This window comes from Mesocricetus auratus, unplaced genomic scaffold (assembly GCF_017639785.1).
Source record: "Mesocricetus auratus isolate SY011 unplaced genomic scaffold, BCM_Maur_2.0 Super-Scaffold_100009, whole genome shotgun sequence".
Lineage (NCBI taxonomy): Eukaryota > Metazoa > Chordata > Mammalia > Rodentia > Cricetidae > Mesocricetus > Mesocricetus auratus.
The window spans coordinates 11,974,038-12,000,140 of NW_024429193.1; the positions used below are offsets into that span (position 1 = coordinate 11,974,038).

Consider the following 26,103-nt stretch of genomic DNA (forward strand, 5'->3'; position numbering starts at 1 on the left):
TCCCCATGGAAACCTCCTTCACTTCGAATTATCCCTGCTTAGCAACTGCCTCCCAGCGGGGCAAAGTGGCTGAGCTCTCCGGTGACGATCGGCTATTATCACAGCTGAGAGAATGGTGTGTCTGATTAATCCAATTCTAATATGTTAATTAACCCTTTGGTTTTCTAAATGGGTAGCACTTTATAATACCTAACTGTACATTCCGTGGGTGACTTGCATTTCTCTATTTCTTCTTGTGTGGGACACACTTTCCAGCTTTATAAGGAAACAATACCGGGTTGGACACAGATGAATATGCTAAGTCAACAGGCCATATATATGTCTATCTCATTTTTACACACCCCATACAGGACTCCACACACAGGGGTCAAGGGCATGCGATGTTTCACTTTCTCAGAAGAACTCTCCAGTGCCCAGAGCTACAAATCTCAGAGAAGGTCTCATAGACCATTCGGGAGTAAGGGTAGGAGCACACTAACCCCAGATGCACACTTTCCCCCTATTGACACTGACTCTCTCATTGCCCATATAAAGCTTTCTTTCCAATGCACTTTGGCTTGTTATATTAGTCAGTCATTCGTTATTCATTCCACTTCTGATTTCATCGGAAAGAAACTTACAATAGTGACAAGATGGAGAAAAACCCTTTATATATTGAATTTATAATATAGATAAACCGGTTAGTCACATGTGTCCCAATGATCCTTAACGTGATAACAATTTCATTCCTGCCTGAGGTAAATTTCAAGCATTTCAGGTAATTAATTTCCATTCTTAGGATTAAGCAGAAAAAATGTTTAAAAATTTACTTAAAACAATAAATGTTTTGTTTACAATAAACCCGGTACCTCCCTGGTTAGCCACTGTGATGAAATGTGTTCATGCTTGTGTCTGTCCGTGTTTCTATTCACAGATAACGATGAAAGAGCTATCGATTTGGCACAGTTTCTTTTACAACGACGCAAAGTTCTGCAAAATTTAGAGTCAAATGAAGACTTAGGGGAGAGGTCACCAAAAGCAGGCCTGCAGCAGAAGAATGCCATCGAGGAATGATGGCCACTGAGAGCCCTCCGCTTCCCAGGCAGCCTCACCCCTCCCTTGCTATTCTGGGGAAGCAGAATCTGCCAGGGGAAAGCCTCTCCAAGAACAGAACAGATGAAGAAAGAACAGGGAGCTGCTGCAGCCATGACCGCAGCAAGAGAAACTGCAACCAATGAGTTGCACGCGTGGGATTCCAGGGCCGCCTGTCTGCTCGGAGCCTCCGCCTGTCGTTTTTCAACCACATCCAGGTGCCTCGTGGCAAGATTAATTTTTCTCTAGTTAATACCAGTCCTTTTGATTCTTTGGGTGCCAAAATCCAAGACATGAAGTCTTTGGCCCAAAACAGAATTGTCTGTTAAATCAGCCATGTAGGAGAACAGTCACAACTGTTGAGCTAACATAAACTATGAGACGTTATTAGCAGGCTTTTGGGCAGAATGGGCACCTCATTGTGTCTTAAGGCACACAGGGAATATAACGCCTTCAAATGGTATTCAGCCAGAATTAGAATAAACAAAATGGGAGTTCGAAAAGGGGGCAAAAAAAACGTATAAACTAAAAACAAAGATCCTGGACCTCACCCTGGTACTACTCTTCATGCCCTCAAACAGCCTCTAATTCTTTTTTTTTTTAACTTAAACAATTTTTTTCCATTTTACGTATGGACCCCAGTTCTCCCTCCCTCCCCTTCTCCTGCCCCCTGCCTCCCACCCACCCCACCCTCCATCCACTCCTCAGAGGGGGAAGACCTCCCTTGCGGAGTCAACCAAGTCTGGTGCACCAAGTTAAGGCAGGACCAAGCCCCTCCCCCCTGTATCAAGGCTGAACAAGGCACCCCACAACAGGGAATGGACTCCAAAAAAGCCAGTTCATGTACCCAGAATAAATCCTGGTCCCACTGCCTGGGACCACCCCCAACAGATCAAGCTGTACAATTGTCACCCACACTGAGAGGACATAGTTCAGTCTCATACAGGTACCCCAGCTGTCAGTCCATAGTCCATGAGCTCCAGCTAGCTCAGGTCAACTGTCTGTGGTTTTCTCCATGGTGGTCTTGATGACTGCTCCCCCACCCCCCCCCGCATTCATATGATCCCTCCTCCCTCTCAAGTTGAACTGCAGGAGCTCAGCCCGGCGTTTGGCCGTGAATCACTGCATCTGCTGCTGGATATATCCATCGGTTGCTGGATGCAGGCTCTATGATGACAATTAGGGCAGTCACCAATCTGGTCTTAACTGAGGAACACACAAGTATTCTTACGGTGAGTTGCCATGAGGGAGCTGACACCACAGTATATGAATGTGCTAGTAAATTCATAAGCACATGCTCATATTTACTTGAAAATTTCAAACCCCTGAAAGAGTGACCCTTAAGTATACAGACTAATCCTTTCTACCGGCAGACTTCGTTCTATCCAAGGACATCACATGCTCATATTTAGCAGACATTCTTGCGTCACACACAAAACACAAAGTGCCATTTCATGTGCGGCTACTGCGTTCACATACACGCCAAGCTACCAAAGAAAGGAGGATACAGGCAGAGGCTAGCTTGCTGGCAAGAAACTCAAAAGCTGAGTCTAGAATTGACCTGGTTTAACAAACGTGCATGGCAAACCTCCCACCAGTGACTACCAGTGAGACACTTGAGGGAACCATGTCTACTTGAGGTGTTAGGGCCAGAGGAGCAGGACAGGGAATGATGGTCAAAGCTAAGGATACAAATTCTGCCAAGTGCCAGTCCACAGATGGCATGAGCCTCCAAACTGAGGACCTAGGCCTACGCGGCCCTGGCCTCTAAAAAACTGGAGTTGTCAGTCCAGTGCCAAGCTCTCCTCATCCTCCCTCGGGCTGGGGCACCTGCCGGCACCATCCAGCACAGGCAGAAGTTCTCCTCTCCTCCGCACAGTCCCTCCAGGGAAAAGAGAAGGACCCTAGGCAGGGGGCTGAGAGTTCCTTAGCCTTAAAGGGTTTTTTAAAAATTCTTAAATCTCTCACCGTGCACAGAACAAAAGTACAAATGCCCTGAAATATCGAGAAAGGGAATCAGAAGGGGACATGGAGAAGACAGACAGGCATGCTCTAAACGATTGTGTATTGGGGGAGGGGGAGGTGCTGGGGTCCAAAGTCTTTATCCACCTCTGTTTGTCTGGCCTCTAATCCTCTGTTTTTTCTTCTTGCACTTGCTTGTGGGTGTTTCGTGGGACTGAGCCCAGGACTTTGTGCACAAGCCAGGCAAGCATCTGAGCTATGTTCTTCAGCCCGTTTCGCATTTGTCCTGAGGTAGGTTCTTTACTAAGTCACCCATGTCAGCTGTGAACTCACTCCAAAGCCCAGGATGGACTTGAACTTGTGACTCTCCTGCCCAGGCTCAGAGTCCAGTTCCACCTCCTGTCCTCACTCCCTGAGGACACGAGCCAACCCACATCCCTGATATTTAACCAACCTGTTTCCCACAGACATGTCCGTCTCTCTCAGCCATCCCTCCACTTGTAAAAAGATCACTGTACCTCGAAAAACATTGAAAAAATACATAAAAGAAAACGGGGGAAATGACAGTAAATAGCATCAGTCCCCTCCTCTTGGTTCAGTTCACCTGTCCTCTAGAAATGAGTCAGCACAGTTTGGCACAGAGTCCAAACAAATGGGGGTGCTGTGAAAACTACCTAAGCCTGGCTAGCCTGGATCTTGCTGAGTAGACAAGCTCACTATGTAACCCTGGCTAGCCTGGAGCTTGCTGTGTAGACAAGGCTGGCCTTGCATGTGTAGTTTATAAGCTTCCCTTTCCTCCTCAATGTTGAGAGTACAGGGTGTGTCACTACATGGCTGCTTTAAAAAGAACTGATGACTGACTGACAGACAGACAGACAGGATAATTTTGGAGTAATACACTCATTAGTAGAATAAGACGGTACAATGTATGTTACTTGTAAGTTGTTTCTTCATTATACGCTATCCTTTTAGGGTAGTATCAAATGGACAACTCCACTGAATCCTCTTACAGTCCCTCTAAACTCAAAAGTGGGAAGATAGCAAAGAATTTCTTTTTAATCTAAAAACATTTAGAAGATAGTATCTTGTCTGTCTAGACATACCCTGTTATATGCAGAAGTCAGTAAACATGGGTGGCCCTGCACATTTAAATGAATTAAAACTAAGTTACAAATTCAATTCCATGGTCACAGTAGCCACCTTTCAAGTATCCAAGAGCTTCCCATGACTGGTAACTAGTGCATCGGACATTACAGACACAGAGAACTTACTGGCCCCCTCAGAAAGCTCCCAGAAGCTGAGCTCACAAAAAAAATCAGCCTGGAATTCCTGGAATTTTTATCTCACTTGGCAGTTAATATTGGAGCTCACCAATCAGGACGCATGGGTGAAGTTGAAAAGAAAAATGAAGGCCACCCAAATCCAAAGACTCCCTCTATTCCAACACAAACATGGCCCAGAGGTTACACCAAACCAAAATGTCTCTAGATATTTCAAAATGTCTCCAGACAGCAGCGGGCATCAGGCTCCAGGGCCCCTGAACCCAGTCCCACACAGTCTGCTTCTTGCTGAACCCTTCCTGCGTGGCAGGGAATGCCCCTGTTATTTTACTACCATGCTTGATTGACAAGGCTTAAGTCACAGGCTTAAATTCTATACTCTGCTCAGACATGATTCAAGAACCGTCTCCAATCAAATGCAACTAAATTCCATGATGTACCAGGTCTTTTTAACCATGGATCCACGATGAACCACTCAAGCTGCTTCTGGAATTTGACTTTTCTAAATAGCCCTGTCATAAATGTTGATTATGAAAATCTTTCCTATTATTCAGGATGAAAGTCTACAAGACACAAGGCAAGAAATGGTTTCTCTTGAGTCACAAGGCTATGAGCACCCATAATCTAACAGGTCCCTTTCTGAAGAGACAGACTGATGCACTGCCTGACAGCAGACCAAAGGCCCTCTTAGCCATGCTAGTCCCACTGGTGTGGATTATCCATCTTATTCATTTTGGCCAATATGATAGTTTCCACTTGCTACCGCTTCATCATTAGTGAGGCCAAGGATCTATTTGCATGCTAATTGGATGTTTGAAGATCCATTACATGGTCTTTACATAGCCTTTTTACGCATTTTGCCATGTTACTTTTTATAGACTAGTTTGTCTTTGGATGATTGATTAGTAAAGAATTACTGCTCTTATGTTTCATTTTATGTAAACTAAACATCTATCTTCCTCAAGCCACCCCTGCCTGCTCAACACTCCCACTCTTTCTTTGATTGAACTGAAGATGTCTTTTTCCATTTGTATGTTTCTGTTGAGTTTTGAATTTTTTGGAGATAAGGTTTCATAGTGTTGCCCAGACTGAACTGGGACTCCCAACAATCTTCCCGCCTTGGCTTCTTGAATGCTAGTGTTATAGAGAAGTACCACGACACCTGATTTAAGTCTTCATATGACGAGGTCTTTCTGGCTTTCCCTTTAACCCCTCTCAGTCATGCCTTTTGTAAGAAGCTGTTTTCCCCACTCCGTGACCGTAATCATCTTTCTGCGTTTCCTTTTGTCTTAACGTTTTCCTATGTTATATACCAAACTGGAAGCTACATGGGATTTAGTTTTGTACAGGATAAGAAATATGCTCTTTTTATTTTCTTGTAAAATAGCCAACTGTGTCAACATCATTGCGTTAGTTACTTTTGGTTAACGTAATACGCTACATGCTCCCCCACTCTTGGCAGCTGTTCCAAGCCTTTTGCTCTCTCCTCATGACTCTTTTCATCACACCCTGAGACCCCTCATCTTCCCTCTGACTACAATACCTGCTCTTGCCTGGACCAAACCCCAGCTGACTCAAGAGCTTTGTATTGTCTCTCCCTGCCAGTCCTTCCTCCAGGCCACACAGATGAAAAGTCCTCACCTTTAAGGCAGAAAAGAATCCTCGCTAGCCTACAGCTCTCTCCTCATTACCACCATTTCCTTTTGTCCTCTTCACCAAAGTTTCTGAAAAGTGTCTGCACTGGTTATAACTTCCCCGCCTCTTCAAAATTCAATAACTGAATCCCTTCCATTTAGGTTTGCTCCCTACCAGTCCTCAAAATTTGTGGTGACCACTAACCTCCATATTTGCCCAAAACGACAGACGGCTTGATGCTCAAGCTCCTAGCAACAACTTCTTGCACAGCCTATGACCTATTAGTCTGTTGTTAAGTTCATCTATGACCTATTAGTCTGTTGTTAAGTTCATCTATGACCTATTAGTCTGTCGTTAAGTTCATCTATGACCTATTAGTCTGTTGTTAAGCTCATCTATGGCCTGTTATTCTGTTGTTAAGTTCATCTATGATCTATTAGTCTGTTGTTAAGTTCATCTATGACCTATTAGTCTGTTAAGTTCATCTATGGCCTGTTAGTCTGTTGTTAACTTCACCTATGACCTATTAGTCTGTCGTTAAGTTCATCTATGGCCTGTTATTCTGTTTCCCACGGGTTCAGGTCCACTCATCTCTTACTGTTTTCCCCACTGCACCTCCTGTTTCTTCTCAGTCCTCCTCAGAAAACCCTCCCCTGTCTCCAATCCCTATGTGCAGGTAACTTCAGTCCCAGAAGACTTCCTGTCTTCTCTAACAAACTCTATGTGGCCCCATCCAGCCCCATTCCTTTTAAATACCTCACAGATGCCTAATTTTTTTATCTCCATGCCCAACCTCAGATCTGTTCTAAAACTCCATGTACGTCACTAATATCACATGTATCATGGCTTAGACATCTAGTCTGTGCAGCAACATAACGTATCCAAGATCAAAACACAGCTAAACAGGGAGCTGGAGAGACGGCTCAGTGGTTCCAAGCGCTCACTCCTGCAGAAGACCCAGGTTCGGCTCCTAGCCCCCACACGGAGTTCACAAGGGACTTTAACTTCAGTTTCAGGGAAGAAGACACCACTCACGTCTGACCTCTCTGGGGTCCTGGATGCAGCTGATGCACAAATATAGACTCAGGCACACACATAATAAAATAATTTTAAACCCACACATCAAACCGGCAGACTCCCCCATTCCATTACTACCGTACCTAACTACTCCCCTTCTTACCTCAGTCACCCTAGAAGCCTTCTAGCTACTCTCTATCCAGCTGTGCCACATTCTCTCTGCCCTGACTTTATTCCTCTCAAGTAGTTCTCGGCCCCTTGAAATTACTCATCAAAACTGAAAGCGTTTTCTCAAACTTTTCCAGCGGCTTCCCGTACGCAAAACTAAAACCCAATCTTCTTGTAACCCATAAAATCGTCACCTGAGCCCTGCCTCACTGTCCCAACTCCGCCCTCACCACTACTGTGACACTTCCTTTTCCAACAAAAACGAATTAACTTTACACGCCGTTTTAATTATCATGTATAGAAGTCACTGAGAGAATTGCCTCTGCAGTCCATATGCGCATCAAACTAGTTTCCACTCTGTGATCTTCGTTCCTGCCCGCCCCCTCTACTGACACTCTGACTCAAACATCTCTGCACAGCTAAACTGCTGTGCCCTCAAGTCACTTTTGATCCCCAGGGCCTAGGTCCTTGTCTGACACCACACTGCTGAAGGCAGAAGCAAACGAATGTTCACATATAGAGTCGTTACAAATCTGACTAAATGCTTTAGTTTAGTAACTACACCTCGGGCAACGCGATTTTCGAGTGTCACTCACTTTTCGTTGTTTCCCGGAGTCCAACTTTATGAGCCAGTAGGAAGCCACTTTTGTTTTGTAATGCTTCCAGTTATCCATGATCTGTTGGGGGGAGAGATGTTAACAAACTGATTCCAAGATGCTCACCAAAGGGAGTAGGTAAACGTGTCAGCACAGATTGTATTAATTTGTGCAGTGAAAGCACCATGAGATTACGTATAATAAAAACCCTACCCTGCATAAAAAAGATACTTGAAAAGGTTTAAGCAAGCCAAGGGTTCTAAATCCAAAGCCTTTTCTTCCTCTCTGCTGAGAATAGCATCACTCAATGAGTAAAAGTCAGAAATCTGTAGACACACATATTTTTAGACAGAAACCCAACCAACAGATTTTTCTCATCTTGCTATGTTGTCCACATAGCAATAGAGTATTAAATAATACATTAAAAGTCTGCTTACACTCAATTAGGATCCTACTAACTCTTTCTTTGTATTACCTGTATGCCTACAGAATTTCTCAATATATGTTCTAGTAATATATGCTGTAGCAAATATCCAAGTCTGGAACACAGTACACGTGTAGCAAAGAATCTGATGTCTGTTATTAATTATTATGTTTCACTAATTATATAAGCCTAGAAATATTCTTTATAAGAGAATCACATTAGTCACAAATATTAGCTCTACTCTCTCATTTTCTAGTTAAAAAATAACCTTAATGGGGCTATAGAGATGGCCCAGTGGTTAAGGGCACTTGTTCCTCTTACAGAGGGCCTGGGTTCAATTCCTAGCACCCATGTGGTGACGAATAACTGTAACTCATGTTCTAAGGGACCCAATGCCTTTGACCCTTGAGCAGTGGGCATACATGTAGTGCATATATATGTATATGTAAAGGAATAATACTCATACAAATGAAATGAATACATTTCAAAAGTAAAAAAAAGCAGATCATAAAAACAGACAGAAAATGATATATCCTGTGCAAAGTTACTGGCTTTCCTTAAAATAAACACTGTCTGAGAAGTCTTATCCAACTGGTGACACTGTGCACTGGACAAAGGTGCTCACTGTCACATGTTATAAGCGCAATTCAGTCCCTGGACATACATGCAGGATGACAGGAGACAACTGACCCCCTCAGAGCTGTCTTCTGGCCCCCACAGGTGTGGCATGGCACATGTCCACTCACATGCATACACTAAACAATAAATGATACATGTAATTTATCATGTCTATCATATGCCTTATACTCAGTCTACAATTTCTCTTGCTGTAACAAGTAGCAGCTCCCCCACAAACAACATACCACTTTCACTTGTGATAAACCGTATCACCACAAAATGCAAAACATTCGGATAGCTTATAATTATCTAAAAACAAGAATATGATACCCTTATGGGCTTTTACAGCAAGAAAACTTTATCTTGTTTTGCTATTATTTCTATTTCTATAGACTTGCTTTATAAAGCAATGTGAACAGTGAAACAGAGTAAGCTGTGGTTGTTATTCTTCACATGATCCACTAGATGGCGCCTTGCCTTCTGGGAAGAAAAAAAAAGATTACAACCTACACCATGCCACTCCAAACAGCATTCTCTGGCTGATGAATGATCTAAGAATGGCCATTTAGAAAGTGTGCTGGATGGAGAAGAGAAAACTTGAGTGAAGAAATGTTCTTCCATCAAGCCATCTCTGTAACCTTGGATTGATTTCTTTCTAAACTGGGAGCTGAGCCTCTGGACCGCTGTCGTTTCCAAAGTCTCCACGGGGTGGCACTAGTGAAAACAATCCAGCCAGGCTGTTTCAACACACGATAAGTCCATCCACATGTCACCTTTACATCTTCTTGCCATTCCCCATCGGGGTGCTACTATTCTCAACACATTTCTTTTCACCTTAGACTTCTTCAACTTAGGGAGCTTTTATATGTAAAAAAAAGTTTATCCTGATATTTCTCTGATTATGAAGAACAGTTGCTATCTGATGTTAACTGTCCTCACTCGACAGCCTTATTATATGGCAAACGTTTAACAACTAAAATGAATTCTTCTAATTTATAAAGTTTCTGGGAGCTAAAAGGAACATCAATTACATTTCCTGTGCAATTAAAGACAATTCCGCCAGAAAACATATTGTTGTGTAGATGTCTGGGAAGTATGTGTCCATGTACATACATGAACAGTGCACACATATGCTGGTGTGTGTGTGGCATGTGTACATGTGTGTGCGCACGTGTGTGTGTGTGTGTGTGTGTGTGGCATGTGTATGTGTGGCATGCAAGCATGTGTGGCATGTGTGTGTCTGTGTCTTTGTGTGTGCATGTGCGTGTGCATGTGTGTGTATGTGTGTCTGTGTGTATGTGTCTGTGTGTGTGAGTCTGTGTGTGTGTGCATGTGTGTGAGCATGTATGTGTGTGTGTGCACACGCACGTACATATGCACATGCACACCTGTAGATGGCAGAGATCAGTCTTGGATGTCTTTCCTCAGGCAGGAATTACCTTTTTGAGATCTAATGTCTCACCAGGACCTGGAGCTCACCAAGTACCCTGCGGTAGCTGCCATCAACTCCCAGGAATCCTCCTGTCTCTGCCTTCAGGTTCCCAGTGCTGATATTACAGGTGCATGCCGCCATGACAGGCTCTTAATGTAGGTGCTGGACATCCAGATCAAGATCTAATGCTTGCCCGGCAAGCACTTTGCCAATGAATCCCATCCCCCCAGTCCCAGGAAATACATTTCAGCACTCTTTGGATTTTTTATGCCTCAGTTACTCACATCGTCTATCAGAAGCTCCGACTCCGCGTCTGACTTCCCTGGAAAACGGATCCGCATGTCCTTGAGAATAAACAAGGTCTGACTTGTGAGGTCATCTTCCTGTTCTTTTGAGTTCAGTTGCCGCAGAGACTCATTCTTAAATTGGAAAGAATACAGACATGTGGAGCGGGGTCTTACTGCAGTGTGCCAATATAATTGAAAGGATAACTCCAGGTAAAAACAATCTACCCTTCTTTTTTAAATGGACATTCGCAAACTTTTAGCATTAAATTGGTTATTATTCACAAGGGTATCTTTTATATTTCCTCCTGGTTGTATTTTTATGTTGCTCAAGATATAAATGTTAAACATGAGGTATCTTAAAAGGGCTTCTAAGTCTTCTTCATTTGCTACAAATTCTTGATTGGAAAAATAAAATCAGTAATGAATAAATAAATTCACTTATACTTCCTGAGTTTTGCCATTGGAAACATCAATGTTAATGAAAAAATAAATAAATACCCGGTCTAGCTCCAGGAAAACAGAATAAAGCTACAGACTTTCTCAATTGTAAGTTCCTGTACTTTATGCTGAAAAGGGGATACGACATGTAAATTTGGTGTACAGAAAGCATTCTGAGCAGCATTGTACCTAGGCTCTATGAGTAGGATTTATCAGTCTTTAAACTGTTATTAATCTAGAGTCTTAAGAGATACGTTCCACAGAATAAATGTGCATGCATTTACTCAGACGATTGCCAACAACATTACCCGCCTGCAATGGAAAATGGGGGAAAAAAAGCAATTGTTTTTTTTTTTCTATCTGTCCTTGAGGTCTGTGATATGGTGAAGTTGGCCTTTTAGGAGCCCATCCTAAACTGGGGTCTAGGAAGCATGAACAACGCAGCTTCCAAAGATGGTGCATTGGAATACAGGAAGGGTCAGGGGTTCCTCTCATCCACTCAGCTCGCCACCTACGCTCTGAGTGTGGCATCCTCGGCAGCCCCGAAAGGGCACGGTCGATGGGTCGCTTACCACCAGAGAGTTGGCAGAGCCGACATCGCTACCGCTGGGCAGGTGTCTCGAGTAGGAGGAAGCACGGTTTAAGGAATGCGACCGGGTTGCTGAGGTGGGCCGTGCTAGCGGTATCACTTGCTGAGAAGAGAAGGGGCGTGCATCCCCACTGGAGGGCAAGTGAGCAGAGATGGACCGAGGGCAGCTGACGGAACGCCTCATGGAATCTAGCGGTGACGGAGAAGCGATGCTGTTAGTACACTTTTCCCCTGCTGGGTCTCCACAGACTAATGCTTAGACCAGGTGGTGGCTGCATGACAAACGTCAAAGCCTAGACACCAGCACAAGAAGAAAACTTCGGAACCAATTCTCCAGTTTGACCAGCGCACTTGGTACAAAACAGTTCTGTCCTTAGAGAGGTTGTGCTGGGAAACGCTGCACACAGGAATTAAATTCTAAGTTCTCAAAGTGAGAGACATTGGAGAAACAAGAACAAAGAAGGGGACACAACACTCGTGAGCACTTGTAAGCCAGGCATCCTGCAAGATCCTGAACCTTGATGTCATGCTTTACGGTAACCTCTGCAGAAGGCGTGCGGTGGTGTGTGTGTGTGTGTGTGTGTGTGTGTGTGTGTGTGTGTGTGTGTGTATTAGTGCTGGGACACACATGCCATGGCACACATAGGGAGTTCAGAGGACTTCAGTTTTCAGTCCTTGCCTTCAGCTTGTTTGCGATAAGGTCTTCTCGTCATTCGTCATCCATGGCTGTAGACACAAGACTAGCTGTCACCATTCCCCATCTAGAGTACAGGATACTTCTGGCTTCACCTCCCCATCTCGCCACGGGAACACGGAATTACAGACATGCTACTGCACCCGGCATCATCTGGGTTCTGGGAACCTGAACTCAAGTCCACACACTAGCACAGCAATCATCTCACCCACTGGGCCATCTCTTTAGCCAGGAGAAGGGATTTCTATTGTCGAGAACAGCAGAGTAACGGCCCTCCCAAAGCATCACAGCAAGATGGTGGCCAAGGTCAGCTGTCACCTAAGTCCTCACCATGGAATGCTGACAGCCTCCACTTTCATTATAATGCCACAGTCGTCTGCTAACCTTGCATGGAGGCTGGCTAGTAGCTCTCTGTGTAGGTTGGAGATTTTACATTTTACAGCAAGGAGCACAGGAGAGGAGGAAATGAAAACAGAGGGGCTGGTGTAAAGATATAAGGTAGAGAATCCCGGGCCTCTGGTAACAGTCACAAAACAAAAGAATAATATGAAGAGTATTCTAATGTAATTTAAATATAATTGGCTATTAAAAGAGCTGCAGCCAGCTGGTAGTCTTACACACAGAGGTGAGAGAGAGAGAGAGACAGAGAGAGACAGAGACAAAGAGAAAGACAGAGAGAGAGAGAGAGACAGACAGACAGACAGAGAGGATTCAACAATGTAAGTGAAGAAGAAAATAAAGTTAAAGAACAGGACTGCCATCAGATTAAGTATCTAAGGAAACCATCAAATATGTGCCCTTGTGCATTCTGGGAACACTGATGAAGGAAAAGCACATAGCCATGGTAAGCTATGGCTCCTGACCTGGAGAAAGATAACTGCTCAACACCATCAGCTTTTTTATCTTTTCTTCTGCTCATTTGTCCTGCAGATCCTCTATCCTGGATTTGTTCCCTGCTAGGGGAATATGTCAATCATCATTAATTAAATAATTTAATAAAACTCACATGAAGCCAGGTTGTATACCCAAATATGTCTCTTCATCGGCTGTTGAAAAGAATTCAAAGCTTCGTAAAGGTGATGGTTATAAATAGAAGATTTAGGGGCATGCTTCTAAAAGATACTGTGAGCATGTGAGAAATGTTTCTTTATGTTCTGGAGAGCATTAAAATACACACCCATGCAAGCTTTAGAAGATGCTGTCTAAAACAAAGCAAAGAAGCTTCTGTTTGTTGCAACTATTAACTTCCTCCTGTTCCTGTGACACACAGCACTTTAACAGCACACTATATAGGAACAGAAAGCTGGTCAGTCTACCTTTAAAGAATATTAGTTACAAAGGTCACATATTTAACATACAACAATAATACAAAGGTCATGTCGACCAAAAAAAAAAAAAGATTCTAAGATATTTGCTCCAAACTACACTGTAGCTCTACCCTCTTTCCTAGTCTAAGGTAGGGAAGGACTGAATAAGTAAACCCTGCTCCTGGGTCAGAAGGGAAATAATTTCCAGAATCAGTGTGAATGCTGACTTCTCACCTACATACCTGGAAATCCAGACAAGAAGACTAAAGTAGCTTGATACACAGTGAAAGATTAGGAAACAGTTGCGACTTCCGACTATAAATCATGTGAGAAAAAAATCTTTTATGTTGTTTCTGAGGCAACAACACCCCTAAGTCCATTGTCTACACTAGAAAGTATGACCCATGATCTGGGTGTTGACCTTGGTCATCAGTTTATGGAGGATTTGTGACTATGAGACTCTTAGAGTAAGATTAAAGACAGAATACAAAACAAAGTGAAGCCCTCGTTATAAGCCCTGCCTAAACACATAGTAAGGAAATAAATAGGTAATTGAGTTAGGCTGAAAATGAAAATTCCTACATCAAAATGTGTTTTAATTCACTTTATTATACTACTGTCTGATCTCAGTTCTTTAGTCATATTGGTCCCAGAGCGTAGAACAATCTCTACCTGACCCTCATCACTCATCAGTTCATGCTATTAAGTAACAGTCACATTAGCTAACAGGCAATGGATCTAAAACCCAGCAAAATTTGGACATAAAAATGTCAGCTTCCAGAATAAAACCTGAGACACACTTACAGAACCCTTATGGAGAAGAAGTGAAGGGGTGTTAATAGCTAACAATTGCGGGTACTGGGAACTATCTACCAATGAGATGGAATGCGGTACATTGTTTCCCCTCCAAACTCACAAACCTTCCAGGACAAGAGCAGTGGGGCATGAATCTTTACGGAATGTTTGCAAAACACAAAGGGATGGCTCCCTGATTTCTTCACTTATTAGTTCTTCATTCCTTGGGCATTTTACTACAAGCCTCGAAGGCCAGTTTTAAGACACATTATCAGGACCCAAATATATTAAACATTGCTGAAGAGCAAATACACAAAGGCTCCAGCTGTGTTTACTGCAATGTTGAGCTGGGGGCCCTGGTGGAGCCTTGGGACACTGTGTGCTGTGGGAATGGCTGTGTGACATGGGTGTTAAGATGGTTCCAGCTCAGAGACAGCAGCCAGACTTCAAGGGAGTCTGGGAAAATGGAGATATTAGCTTCCATATTTGAAGATGAGTGGCAAATCAGAGGCCAGATTGAGGATGTTTGGGGTTGAAGGAAGGAATGAAAGGAAAAGAGAGTTTGTGAAGATAATTGAGAGAGAGAGAGAGAGAGAGAGAGAGAGAGAGAGAGAGAGAAAGGGAAGGAGGGAGGGAGAGAGAGAGGAGGAGAAGAAGAAGAAGAAGAAGAAGAAGAAGAAGAAGAAGAAGAAGAAGAAGAAGAAGAAGAAGAAGAAGAAGAAGAGAGAAGAGAAGAGAATGGAAGAGAAGAGAAGAGAAGAGAAGAGAAAAGAAGAGAAGAGAATAGAAGTTGGTTGCTTTCCCAAATAGATGTGTCCAAAGTCTTGATTAACTGCTTACCCAAGATGAGAGCCAGAGGGAGGAAAATTTCCACTACTTTACAGCTCTGAGGCTCACAGACACATCGAATCAGACACTCAAAGAGACAGTCATAGGTTCAAAAACAGGTGACGATGCCAAGCAAAGCAGGCGATAGGTGGAAACTGAAGTAGAGATGATGTCCCCTCAAAAAGAGCACCTGCCTAAAAGCTTTGTCACACATCCGTAAAACCCATGCCACAACTCAGCAGGCCAGATGGAAGGGAGGGTCCTCCGTTCAACCTGTTTCCTACTTGCAGAACTTGAGAGGGGTTGAGGGATGGACCAGGCTCTGGCCAGGGAAAAGACAGGGGCTAGGATACAGATTCCCCTCACACATGACAACGCTTCTTTTGGCCCAAGGACTTTTTATTGATTTTGAGAGTCTCAGTTCTAGAGTTCTTCACGTACCAACGTAGGAGAGATTCACTTACTGGATTGTTGAATTAGCTTGCAGTGACTGGTGTGTCTAAGGTTATATGGAGCCTGCTCTCGTTTCTTCTGACACAGCTCTTTCTCATTCTCATCCAGCTCTGAACTGCTGCCGCTGCTGCTGCTGTCGTAGCTGCTCTCGCTGCTGTAGTAACTTTTCTGCTTCTTCATTACCTCCGCACATTCGGGCATGCAACACAGGGGCTGAAACAGAGCCACACGCTGTCTGTCAGAACCCCCTGGGTAAGCATTGCCTTTAATCCCCACATGCTCGCTGCTTATTGGTGAATATGGACGTCCCTCTCTGCTCTCTCTTCACACACCAGCTCTAAGGCTTCCTTGAAAGAAATTTATTTATTCAGTTATGTGGCTCAGCCCTGATTAGGACAATGATGTTTCTATAAGACTGCAATAAACAAAGAGTTTCTGTAAACAAAGAACAGCAAAGTGGGGGGAAGTGCCTGATCTAAAATATATATATATATATATATATATATATATATATATGTATGTATATAAACATAATCTGTTTTTGTTCATTCTATAGAGAGAGATTAGGCATCAGGGCTCACCCAATAAAAAGTGAGTGGGTGCGAAGAGAGAGAGAGAAAGATAGGCAAGAAGGACAAAGGAACTAAGAGAGCAGAAACAAGAGAAGCCATTAGAAGTAAGATCATGCATTCAAGCCAGACGGTGGTGGCACACGCCTTTGATCTCAGTACTCAGGAGGTAGAGGCAGGCAGATCTCTGTGAGTTTGAGGATAGCCTGGTCCTCAAAAACAGTTCCAAGACAGCCAGGTGGCTCAAAGAGAGCCCAAGAATCTATCCACTCAGATAATATTTAGGAAGTAAGTCACTGCTCAGGTGAATAGTTCACAGTTGACATTTATTTATTCACTTATTTATTTTCTTGGAATTGAACCTAGGGTTACTCTCATTAAACTCTTTCATATAGTTGGAAAACAAACATTTTACTAAATTTGTTACAGATGACTTGAGACCCTGGTGGGGGAAGTCCTTCTGTGTATATGTTGTCTTATTGGTTGATAAATAAAGCCCTATTGGCCAATAGGGAAGCAATATAGGTGGGACTAGGAGTCAAGGAGGATTCTGGGAAATGGAGTAAAGGGTAGAGAGTTGCCATGTGATCCCAGAAAGAGAGGACGCATGAGGCTAGTGTCCTCGGCAAGATAAGTCCTTATAGAAATATATAGATTAGCAATTATGGGTTAATACTTAAGACAGAACTAGCCGATGAAACGCCCTGGACACTGGCCAACAGCATTGTAACTAATAGAGTCTCTGTGTGTTATTTGGGGTTGATGTGGCCCTGGGACCAGGCTGGGGGGAAGAATGCTCATTACATGACTCTTCATAGAGGATCTCTAATTTTGGCAGTCTGGTCACAGTGAACTAGCACTGCTTTTTATCATCAGTGTGACATATGAAAATCACTATGGTGTGAAACCTTGTAGACAAAGAGTGACTCTGTACAGGTCTGATTATCATGGTACTGTGTCCTAATATTTCTAATAGAATCAACGACTTCCACTCCTCATAATAGACAAAGAAACCAGGTGACGACGGGACAGGGAGACAGATGAAATGGCCCAGTTCACAAAGACTATGCATAACGGACAGCAAGACAGTCCTGTAACTCAGTTGTTGTAAGCCTGCTTGTTACACACACACCATACACCAACTGCAGAGACAGTCAGTTGCCGTTGTATAATAGTGGCTTTGGTATGGTTGTGTATCATAATCAATTCCTTGGATGCCATGGGAAGTTATGGAAAGAAACTATGACCCTCTCCAGAGTGACAGTGCAGGATGAGAGAAGGAAGGGAGAGAGACTGTCTGGAATACAAAGCATGATGACGTTAAAGTTACAGCCTGTGCACAAAAAATTAAAAAAGAAAGAAATGCAACCAAAGGGAGAAAGGATCTGAATACACCAGTTACCAACTTATCTTTAAACATATGCGTCTAATACTTACAGAGAACTAAAAATGATCAAACAGATTTACATGAAAACATTTGCCAGTAACACAGTCATCAAATACACTGACAACCTTGGCAAACATGAACTCTAGAGAAAAGATGTCTCTTCAGAAGTGTAGCATACCCCGAAGGAATGGTGGCCCCGCCAAGCTTGCAGGAGTGCCTTCCTTCAAGCTTTCCCCAAAGGCACTAACTACATAATCATCCAGCCCTATGAAGAAATCGCAGAGGTAGACGGCTAAACCTCTGTATCTTGCAAGCGTTTTTGAACATTTTGACCAACATACTGTAAGTAAATAGGAGTCATAGAGATAAAAACTCCCAATAGAACTCTAACTATGAGACAGGATTTTGAAAATGCCATGATGTTATGACACAAATCATGCTACTTAATTTTCCTTATAGCTTTATTATGAAACAGGGCAAATATAAAAATACATAAATGTACAGATAAAGTAAACATATGTGTATCAACTTAAGAACATTGCCAATGTGTTTCGTAGCACTTATTTATGTGGCTAACTAATATTCCTTAATTTTAAAATAAGTAAGATGCTACTACTATTCATCATAGTAAAAAATTGATTTAACAAGGGACATTTCAAATTATTCTTCATCTAATGAAGAACTTGGTGACAGGTGTTTACTATGAAGCACTCTACCTCTGAATTAGAAGTTCTCTTTAGAAGTTTGGGTCATGGGTGCCCTGCTTGAGCTGCTTGAGGCCTGGGGACTGCACACTGGGGATCCCATCCCATCGGTCCAGCCCAACACAGATGAAGCAGACAAGAACGATCTTAAAAAAAAAAACTTCATGAAAGTGATAGAGACCAGACGGATGTTGGTGGCGCATGCCTTTAATCCCAGCACTCAGGAGGCAGAGGCAGTCAGATCTCTGTGACTTTGAGGCCAGCCTGGTCAACAGAAAATGATAGAGACCATCAAAGAGAATTTGAGAAAATCCCTTAAAGAAATGGAAGAAAAAACAAACAAAAATACAAGAAATCAACAAATATATTAAAGAAAACCAAGAAAAAATAATCAAACAGATGAAGGAAACAGTTCAAACAGTTCAAGAACTGAAATAGAGACAATAAAGAAAACAAACTGAGGGAATGCTGGAAATAGAAAAGCTGGGTAAACGATCAAGCATAACCAAGCATAACCAAGAGAATACAAGAGATGGAAGAGAGAATCTCAAGCACTGAAGATACATTAGGAGAAATAGATTCATCAACCAAAGAAAATCTTAAGTCCAACAAATCCTTAACACAAAACATCCAGGAGATATGGGACACAGTGAAAAGACCAAACCTAAGAATAATAGGTACAGAAGAAGGTGAAGAAACCCACCTCAAAGGGGCAGAAAACATATTCAACAAAATCATAGCAGGAAACTTTCCCAACCTAAAGAAAGACATGCCAATGAAGGTACAAGAAGCTTACAGAACACCAAAGAGAGTGGACCACATAAAAATCCCCTCATCACATAATAATAAAAACCCAAAACATACAGAATGAAGAAAGAATATTAAGAGCAGCTAAGGAAAAATGCCAAGTAACATATAAAGGCAAACCTATCAGAATCACACCTGACTTCTCCATGGAAACTCTGAAAGACAGAAGGTCCTGGATAGATATTCTACCAACAGTAAGAGATCATGGATGTCAGCCCAGACTACTATACCCAGCAAAGTTTTCAATTACTATAGATGGAGAAAACAAGATATTCTATGACAAAACCAGATTTAAACAGGCTGGGAAAGAAATCAGAGAAACATCACTCTTTACAGTTGCCACAAACAGCATAAAATACCTTGGGGTAATGCTAACCAAACAGCTGAAAGAGCTGTATGACAAGAACTTTGAGCCTTTAAAGAAAGAAATTAAAGAAGACACCAGAAAATGGAAAGATCTCCCATGCTCTTGGATAGGTAGAAGCTAACATAGCAAAAATGGCAATCTACAGATTCAATGAAACTCCCATCAAAATCCTAAGCACAATTCTTCACAGACCTTGAAAGAGCAATACTCAACTTTATATGGAAAAACAAAAGACTCAGGATAGCCAAAACAACCCTGTAAAATAAAGGAAATTCCAGAGGCATCACCATCCCTGACTTCAAGTTCTATTATACAGCTATAGTCCTGAAAACAGCTTAGTATTGGCACAAAAATAGACAGGTAGACTAATGGAATTGTATTGAAAACCCAGATATGGACCTACACTCCTAGAAACCCCTAATTTTTGACAAAGAAGCTAAAATTATACAATGGTAAAAAGAAAGCATCTTCAACAAACGGTGCTGGCATAACGGGATGCTGGCATGCAGAAGACTGCAGATAGATACATATCTATCTCCATGCACAAAACTTAAGTCCAAATGGATCAAAGACCTCAACATAAATCCAGGCATACTGAACCTGTTAGAAGAGATAGTAGGTGATACCCTCAAATGAACATAACACAAGTAACACAGACACTGAGATCAACAATTATTAAATGGGACCTCCTGAAACTGAGAATCTTCTGTAAGGTAAAGGACACAGTCAACAAGATAAAATGGCAGCCCACAGAATGGGAAAAATTTTCACCAACCCCACATCTGACAGAAGGCTGATTTCCAAAATATACAAAGAACTCAAGAAGCTAGTCACCAAAACACCAAATAATCCAACTAAAACGTGGGGTTTGGGAGATGTCATTCTGTAAAAATGTGTCTTATTGGTTTGAATAAAGCACTGTTGGCCAATAGGAAAGCAAGATAGGTGGGACTAGGAGTCAAGGAGGATTCTGGGTAAGAGCAACACAGAGAGACACGATGTAGCTGCCATAGGAGTAAGAGGTCCGGATGTTTCTCTGGTAAGAGAAATACTTAGATTAACAATTATGGGTTAAATACTTAAGTCAGAGATAGACAGTAAGAAACAAGCAAACGGCCAACAGCTTCATAATTAACATAGTGTCCTGTGTGTTATTGGGGGACTGCAACTGTGGCAGGGCCAAGGCAGATGTCGGGGAAGTCTACACTCTACAGTGGGGTACAGAAATAAATAGAAAATTCTCATTAGAGGAATCTAAAATGACTGAAAGACACATAAGAAAGTGCTCAACAGCCTTAGTCACCAGGGAAATGCAAATAGAAACAACTGTGAGATACCATCTTGCTCCTATCAGAATGTCTAAAATCGAAAGCATCAATGACAGTTTATGCTGGAGAGGATGTGGAGAAAGGGGAACACTCCTCCACTGCTGGTGGGAGTGTAAACTCGTACAGCCACTTTAGGAATCGGTATGGCAGTTACTCAGAAAAACAGAAATGAGTCTACCTCAAGACCCATCAATTCCACTCTTAGGCATATACCCAAAAGATGCACATTCATACAACAAGGACATCTGTTCAACCATGTTCAGAGCAACATTATTTGTAATAGAACATGAAAGCAACCTAGATGCCCATCAACTGAAGAATGGATAGAAAAATGTGGTACATTTACATAATGGAGTACTATTCAGAAGAAAAAAATGGGATTTTGAAATTCACAGGCAGATAGATAGAACTAGAAGAAACCATCCTAAGTGAGGTAACCCAGTCAAAAAAGACAAACATGGTATGCACTCGCTTATATATGGATTTTAGATATAGAGTAAAGGATTACCAACCTACAATCCACACCACCAGAGAAGATAGGAAACAAGAAGGAGCCTAAGAGAGACATACCTGGTTCCCCAGAGAAGGGGAACGGGACAAGATCTCCTGAGCAAAATGGAGCATGGGGGAGGAGGGGAGAGAGGAGAGGGAGTTGGGAGAAAGAGAAGGGGACAAGAGGAGGGGAGAGGACAAGAGAGAGCAAGAAGATCGAGTCAGGGGAAGAATAGAGGAGAACAAGAAAAGAGATACCATAATAGAGGGAGTCATTATAGGTTTGAAGAGAAATCTGGCACCAGGGAAATGTCCAGAGATCTACAAGGTTAACCCCAACTAACAATCTAAGCAATAGTCAAGAGAGGTTACCGTAAATGCCCTACTCAGATAATGAGATTGATGACTACCTTATATGCCATTCTAGAGCCTTCATCCAGTAGCTGATGGAAGCAGAAACAGAGATTCACAGCTAAACACTGAGCTGAACTCCTGGAATCCAGTTGCAGAGAGGGAGGAGTGATGAGCAAAAGTCAGGACCAGGCTGGAAAAACCCACAGAAACAGCTGATCTGAACAAGGGGGATTCGTTGACCCCAGATTGACAGCTGGGAAACCAGCATAAGACTGTCCCAGATCCCTGAATGTGGATGTCAGTGTGGAGGTCTGGTTAATCTATGGTGCCTCTGGTAGTGGATCAATATTTATCCCTATTACATGAATGGACTTTGGGAGCTCTTTCCACATAGAGGGATACTCTCTCAGCCTAGACACACGGGGGAGGGCCTAGGCCCTGCTCCAAATAATATGACAGACTTTGAAGATCCCCCATGGAAGGCTTCACCCTCTCTGGGAAGCAGAAAGGAAATGGGATGGGGACTGGTGGGAGGCAAAGGAGGAGGGCAGAGAGAGGGAACTGGGATTGGCATGTAAATCAAGCTTGTTTCTAATTTAAATTAAAAAAAAGAGGTTTGGGTCACTTTAGACACCCTGGTAAATCTTATATAAAAACTGTAGATACACTTCTATATTAATTATGCTGACCTCATCTACTTAGAAATGCTTCTGACTTTATCAAATAATTACTTAAGGAATTACTCAATCCATTTCAGTTTCCCAGTACACTGTTAGCTAGCTCCTCCTGTTTACCCTGGATGACAGAAGTTGGAAAACATACAATGTGAGTTCTTCCCTGGGACTCATCATACTTTCCTTAACGAGGGAAGTGTAAGTGAGTAGAATGAGGGAAAATTCACAATGCCTTGGAGCATTTGCACCCAGGATGCTGTGTCCCCGGGTAGTCTCAGTTGGTTTTGGCAAACTGATGACTGTTACAAACAGCTTAGGAGCTCCAGTGGTACAACTGGTGATACACGGTATTTATAAGATATTCAAAGCTTAAGATACTCAAATGTTTCCTCAAATGTGAGGGAGAGCTGGCCATGACTTATGTCACCCCAGTGATGGCCAGGGTTGATTTGCTGATGTGTCTGGCTAGGCAGGTGTCCCCTTCCTCCATCACCGCTCCACGCGTGTCCCTCTCGAAGCTGCACGCTGGATCGAAGAGGACGATCTTCCCTAAATAGAGGACCGGTCTTTGGTCAAGGGTATGCTGTTGGGAGATGTCATCCTGTAAATATGTGTCTGACTGGTTTGAATGAAGCACTGTTGGCCAATAGGGAAGCAAGATAGGTGGGACTAGGAGTCGAGGAGGATTCTGGGAAAGAGAGGCACAGGCAGACACCATGTAGGCCTCCAGAGTAAGAGGTCCGGACCCTTTTCTCCGGTAAGAGAAATACTTACATCAACAATTATGGGGTAAATACTTAAGTCAGAGCTAGCCAGTAAGAAACAAAGCAAACAGCCATCAGCTTCATAATTAATATAGTCTCCTGTGTGTTCATTTGGGACTGACATGGCTCTGGAACCAGGCTCGTGGGAAGACAACACATATGGTTGTCAGAAGTGGGATCATGAATTTCCACGTAGAATGACAAGAGCTTAAAAGGGATTTTAGAAACTGAGTTTTGTCATGATCCCCATGGTATGGACAGCACCCCCTATCAGCAGGAAGCAGTTTGGAATGAGCAACGTCCAAATTCCCAACATTGTTTATATATCTTTGTTTTCATTTGAATGGGGTTGCTTGTAATTGGTTAATGATCACAACCAATCTCTTTTTAAAGGAAAAAGGGGATTATGGTATGGAAATGAATACTTTGTATTGGTATGGTTTTTCATTATTGATACAAATTCAGGGCCAATTTTGTGATGTGTATATTTCTCTTGATTAAGTATTGTGCTTATACTGATCTTTTAAAATGTAATGCCTAATTAAATACAGATTATAGATAGTTACTTATCATAGTCAGAATTTATAGTTAGGTAAGTTAGGTTTTCTAGATAAAGAGATATATTTGAGATAGATAGTCTTCAAATCTTTCAAAGACTTTCAGAAAATGGCATTTAAAATAGTTTAGGGTTTTTCTTGGCAATGAGAAATGTCTGCTCCTGGCACACCAATTACATCTGAAAGAAAGATGGGGCATCGAAGAGACTCATTATGGAGTTTGCTTTCAACATGGCAAGATTAGCCATTTGGGCAAGAAACTGCTCTTGCCTAGACTGTTTGACTGTTTCTGTATAATCTGGACATGCAGGACCCACATAAAAGTCATTACTGAATTTGGACCCTCTTAAAGGATTCCTTCTTCATGGAAGAGTCTGCTGGACTTTCTGCAGGACACAGAAAATGACTGGCAGACTGCCAATGCAGATGGACAGTTTGAAATGTCTTGCTTTGCTGAGAAGACTTCCAGACACATTGTGGCCTATGGGCTGAAGATGGATGCCCCAACATTACAGAGGAACTTCAGGTGACTGTTCAGGCAGCAAGATGTCTCTTTCAATCCTAGTGTTTATGTATTATCCTTCTGTGGTCTTTGATGGAGTTGAAGACAGATAGTTATAATCATAGTTTTCCTTAGTTATGATTAAAGATAAGCTACATATAAGACTTTAGATTCACACAGATAAGATAGATAATAAAATACTTTCTTTAAATCTTACTAAATGTTAATGGATTAAAATTGTAACTATAGTTCTTGCTTAATAATTGTTCTGTTATATATAATTTAATTATGTTGAAATTAAAACCTTTTATTTTAGACAGAAAAGAGGAGATGTTGGGAGATGTCATTCTGTAAATATGTGTCTGACTGGTTTGAATGAAGCACTGTTGGCCAAAAGGGAAGCAAGATAGGTGGGACTAGGAGTCAAGGAGGATTCTGGGAAAGAGAGGCACAGGCAGACACCATGAGGCCTCCAGAGTAAGAGGTCTGGACCCTTTTCTCCGGTAAGAGAAATACTTAGATTAACAATTATGGGGTAAATACTTAAGTCAGAGCTAGCCAGTAAGAAACCAAGCAAACAGCCAACAGCTTCATAATTAATACAGTGTCTTGTGTGTTTATTTGGGACTGACATGGCTCTGGAACCAGGCTGGTGGGAAGACAACATATTACAGTATGCGAGTATCTATGCTCCCCTGTTAGAACCTCCAAACAAGCTCTCAAATATTTCCTCAAATGGAGCCATAATTCATAAGGTCATTCATTTTCCAATAATCTAAATATATCTGCTTTACAGGAATTTTCAGCTTTCAGAATAATGTCTGGCATCTGAGCTCTTCACATATGTGCCCTTGCCAGGTTCAGCTTGCATTCTCTTCAATTCCTCCTCTTAAAGACCAAACCCCCACACTCCATCACTCCAGACACAGCATCACACTCTATCCACACTCTATCACAACAGACACAGCATCACAAGTCTATCACAACAGACACAGCATCACAAGTCTATCCACACTCCATCACTCCAGACACAGCATCATGACTCTATCCACACTCCATCACTCCAGACACAGCATCACAACTCTATCCACACTCCATCACTCCAGACACAGTATCACACTCTATCCACACTCTATCACAACAGACATAGTATCACAAGTCTATCACAACAGACACAGCATCACAAGTCTATCCACACTCCATCACAACAGACACAGCATCACAACAGACACAGCATCACAACAGACACAGCATCACACTCCATCACTCCAGACACAGCATCACAACAGACACAGCATCATACTCCATCACTCCAGACACAGCATCATAGCTCCAAGGTTTCACCCTGAATGTCCCTCCTAACCCAAGTGAGCAGGGCTCATTTTGTAAATCCAATTCAGATGGAAAGGCCTCCAGAAAGGTGTCTTCAGTCAATCCTTTTTAATTTACACTCTTTCAATACTCACCACACATACCTTGCTTTGACAAATACATATCTACTCTCCAACTAGTTAATGAGAACCATTTGAACACATGCAGCAATTCTGACTAATGGATTTTGGGGATATGTGATGTGTTAGACTCTCTTAGGTGCTATAGATGAAAGAGAAAACCCACTTCCCACCTTTAATGTGCTCACAATGTCCCATAACACATGCTCTGAAATAGCATTATTTATTGGAAGGAGGTGGAGGAGGGACTCTTACACTTAAGTCTACGTGGTGGTGCCAGGACAAGTTCTCCCAGAGCAGCTATGATGCAACCTGCTTAGGAGGGAGTCTCAGTCAATCTAGCAACACATCGATGAGGGCTCTTCTTTGTTTTTAGTAAACAGGTATTAAAGCACGAGAGCCTGGCAAATGTAAGTGTCTATGAATGTACAGATGGCTTGCCAGCGCTGAAATATAAATAAAAGGAATGCACTGATCAATGTGTCTGTGATTTCTCAACTTCAACTTCTTGTTTCCTGGCTGCTGAGGAACTTGTCGTATATTAAACTGCAGA

General features: G+C 42.4%; 1 protein-coding gene across 2 annotated transcripts in view; it reads right to left on the bottom strand.

Annotated features, from left to right (window-relative positions):
* The window catches only part of Ttll7 (tubulin tyrosine ligase like 7), a 119,724-nt gene that overhangs the window by 26,557 nt on the left and 67,064 nt on the right, over positions 1-26,103 (bottom strand). For both annotated transcript variants that reach the window (XM_040751615.1, XM_040751616.1), the window contains exons 15-18: positions 15,606-15,807; positions 11,501-11,706; positions 10,488-10,622; positions 7,730-7,810 (exon numbers count right to left, since the gene is read on the bottom strand). In XM_040751615.1, coding sequence (XP_040607549.1) covers positions 7,730-7,810; positions 10,488-10,622; positions 11,501-11,706; positions 15,606-15,807 — 624 coding nt within the window. The remainder of the gene's footprint in view (positions 1-7,729; positions 7,811-10,487; positions 10,623-11,500; positions 11,707-15,605; positions 15,808-26,103) is intronic.